Source organism: Lepeophtheirus salmonis, chromosome Z (assembly GCF_016086655.4).
Source record: "Lepeophtheirus salmonis chromosome Z, UVic_Lsal_1.4, whole genome shotgun sequence".
Classification (NCBI taxonomy): domain Eukaryota; kingdom Metazoa; phylum Arthropoda; class Copepoda; order Siphonostomatoida; family Caligidae; genus Lepeophtheirus; species Lepeophtheirus salmonis.
This window is the reverse complement of record NC_092584.1, coordinates 16410074-16413080: the sequence shown is the minus strand read 5'-3', so window position 1 is coordinate 16413080 and position 3007 is coordinate 16410074. Positions and strand designations below refer to the sequence as shown.

Sequence of the window (3007 nt, the reverse complement as noted above, 5' to 3'; positions counted from 1 at the left end):
AACAGAGGATGGATTAGTAATATATGAAGATAGATTTATTATACCTTAGAAAGTAAGAACTTACAATCGTTTCGCTATACCCATCGAGGAAGTGATGCAAAACACCGGCGATGTAGAGATACAGTGTATTGGCCTGGAATAAATTTTGATATAAAAAAATCAATTGAAAAATGTGAGCTCTGTCAGAAAAAATTGCCTAGTCCATGTCCAGAGTCGATACAAGAAGACTTGTCTCCAACAATAATTTTTGCTAGTTCATTAAAAGACAAAAGATCTCCCAATGTTTGATGTTGGGAATGAAGATAAAGTTCAGAATCATGTTTCGAAAAGATGGGATAGGATTGAATGGATTATATAGAAGGAACCATACAAAAAGTATATAATTAGATTGCCGAATGAAACTGTTCTAGATTGTAATCGACGATATTTAAATTGGTGAGAAGATTTGAAGAATATTGACCATTTTTTTTAACTGTTATTTTTGTATTGTATAAAGTTATATTTAATGATTATCTTACCCCCTTACCATCAAAAGAACAAATCATCAAAAAAACTGAATCATTAAAATATCCAAATTCTAAACAAATAATAATTAGTGAATTTGAGAATTTAACAATAAACACACACAAAAAAAAAAAAAAAAAAAAAAAAAAAATAGACACAATAAATTAAGTTTATAGTTGATCTTCGTTCGATATTTGTGTATTTTGAAGATTGGGCCTAGAAATAGAATGAATAAGAATGTTTTAATACCAGGAAGATACAAGTCAAAATATTATTACTTTGCCAAATTTCCAATTAGTTTGTTGGCACGGGAAATTTTCCACATTGAGGTTACATCATCATGGGAATTAGCTCCTGAGAGAAAAGAGTTTTGACCCATATCCCAATCTGCTTCATTATGTTGACTAGAAGCCAGTTTTCTATGAATATTTAATAGATGATCAATTGACCAGTCGAATGGTATCCTAGGAAAGTGTGTATGTCTTTTTGCAGGTAAATGGATCCCAATTTTCTTGAGAAGCATGATGAAATTATTTGTTTTTAGTCCAGATTCTTCCTTTATGTTCCAAGGAACCAATAGAGTGCCCTCATTCCAAACTAAACAAATGGAAAATAAATATGACAAACGTCTTTTTATAATGAAATGATGTCATGAAGGAATACTTACAGACTGAGTAGTAAGGAATGGACTCTAAAACTCCTTCTTTCCATTCGACCGAACTTTTGGATTTTGCATGAGTTTTGACAAGTATAACATTAAAAATTTCCTCTTGAAGCCAATCAATAAGATATTCCTTCCCTTGACTCACTAATAAATCCTTGAGACCTTCAATTTCATCCACATATGCTTTTTCTGAGGGGGATGGAGCAGAAAACTCCAGGATTTCATTCGTGATAGGCGAATTATCTGTGCCACTCTCTGACTCTCCTCTTTGTGAGGCAAGCTCAGAAATAAAAGATCGTGTTGCTTCGATGGATGTATAGTTTGTAGCCAAAGTCGGATTTACTCTAGCTATCTCGATATATTGAGCATGCGTTATAATTCCATAAGACCACAATGCTTGAAGAATAGAATGTCCTGTCATTGTTTCGCAATCCTCCTCTTTGTACATGTCTATTATGGATCTAAAAGGATCTTCGCTGTTATTATATTCCGAATCAGGGGACTGAAAGTTATTTAATTTTTTTATTCTTTAAAGCTATCAATTTTAGTCGGTCCTTTGGTCCGGAAATCCGACGACTTTGATTTTCTTCGACTACATTTTTAGAAAACATAGAGTTGTGTTGATTGGATCCTCATGTAAAGTATTTATGAACCTTCGTATTACATATTCAATTAAGCCCAACCACTGATCCTTGTCAAAGAGTTCATTTTCCCATATATCGGAGAATGTTTTTAGAATTTGAGGTATAAAAAGAGCTTCATGTGTATTTAATTCACCGGAAATATGGTGCATCATCGTACAAACAGCTTTGTTTAATGAGACTGTATTGCTTTCAAACTTTTGTAGGCAATAACCATATTGTCTCATCACATCTACCGTGGCAAATCTGTCATTTAAAAACATGATTAAGTAGTTTTAAATTACATACTATATTCAGGTTTTAGTAGCTTTACTCACTGTTCCAAGTGTTTATTCATAAATTTGTCCGACGACTTAACTTTTTCAAACATTTCAAGTAGCTGATAGTTGGACATGATAACATCATTAATGAAACACCTTGTCTGATTAGATGAACTGAATTTCCGAATTAATAAAAGATGAAATTGTCTCAAATTGCTCATTTCCATAAGTAACAAAATTATATTATGTATTTTAGAACGGTCTTCAGAGTTCCTTGCATTATTTTCCATCCAATTAATGGTTATCAAAATCTGCTTTATTGCAGATACAACCAAGTGAAGACGACGCCCTTGTGTTTTGACCATGGTATCATTATACATGTGTGATTTTGATTCAATCTCAAGATTTTCAAATGTTTGTAAACCTACATATACAATATAGGATATGATCTCTGGACTACACACTGGTCTGAAATGAAATATAAATAGCGCCAAGCTATCAAGCTTAAAAGGCCATTGAATAAAGTACATACTCAATCTCCCGTAATTCTACTTCCAAATCTTCTACAAAGCTCATAAAGAAAGTTATTAACCATAGGAAACGAGAATGCAGGACTGTAAATGTGGACGGCGGTTTTTCCGTCATTAATTTTAATCTTAAATTTTGAATGAGATTTCCATAGCCACATATAACGAAAGAAATAGTAAACTCTGTTAAAAGTCTTGAGACATCTTCATCATCAACCATTGACTAAGAACGAACAAAATGATTTATACTACACAGTTATTAAAAAAGCAAAGATGGTTCAATGAATATTGACTAACCTGTTCTCTGTGCTTCTTCCTTGAATTATACATTATTTTCAAGATCTTTTTCTTTCGAATCTCCTTGATTTCTGAAGCTGATAGATCAGGTCCAATAGGTCTGTTTTTATTTTG

At 32.4% G+C, this 3007-nt stretch overlaps 1 protein-coding gene across 1 annotated transcript; it reads right to left on the bottom strand.

Annotated features, from left to right (window-relative positions):
- Positions 1 to 674: 674 nt before the first annotated feature.
- On the bottom strand, positions 675 to 2449 carry LOC121130491 (protein timeless-like). Its single transcript, XM_040726230.1, has 5 exons — positions 2127 to 2449; positions 1833 to 2055; positions 1172 to 1670; positions 783 to 1101; positions 675 to 720 (listed from the first exon to the last, which is right to left on the bottom strand). Exons 1-5 carry the CDS (start codon positions 2447 to 2449, stop codon positions 675 to 677), a joined length of 1410 nt encoding a protein of 469 aa, XP_040582164.1.
- Between the last annotated feature and the right edge of the window lie 558 nt (positions 2450 to 3007).

What these genes read in the sequence shown, in the direction of transcription:
- LOC121130491 (XM_040726230.1), bottom strand. Translation starts at nt 2,449, where the DNA reads ATGTATAATGATACCATGGTCAAAACACAAGGGCGTCGTCTTCACTTG. An exon ending in ATGAATAAACACTTGGAACA is followed by an intron (nt 2,056 to 2,126) that starts GTGAGTAAAGCT and finishes TTTAAATGACAG; the next exon opens with ATTTGCCACGGTAGATGTGA. An exon ending in GGTTGGGCTTAATTGAATAT is followed by an intron (nt 1,671 to 1,832) that starts GTAATACGAAGG and finishes AATAACTTTCAG; the next exon opens with TCCCCTGATTCGGAATATAA.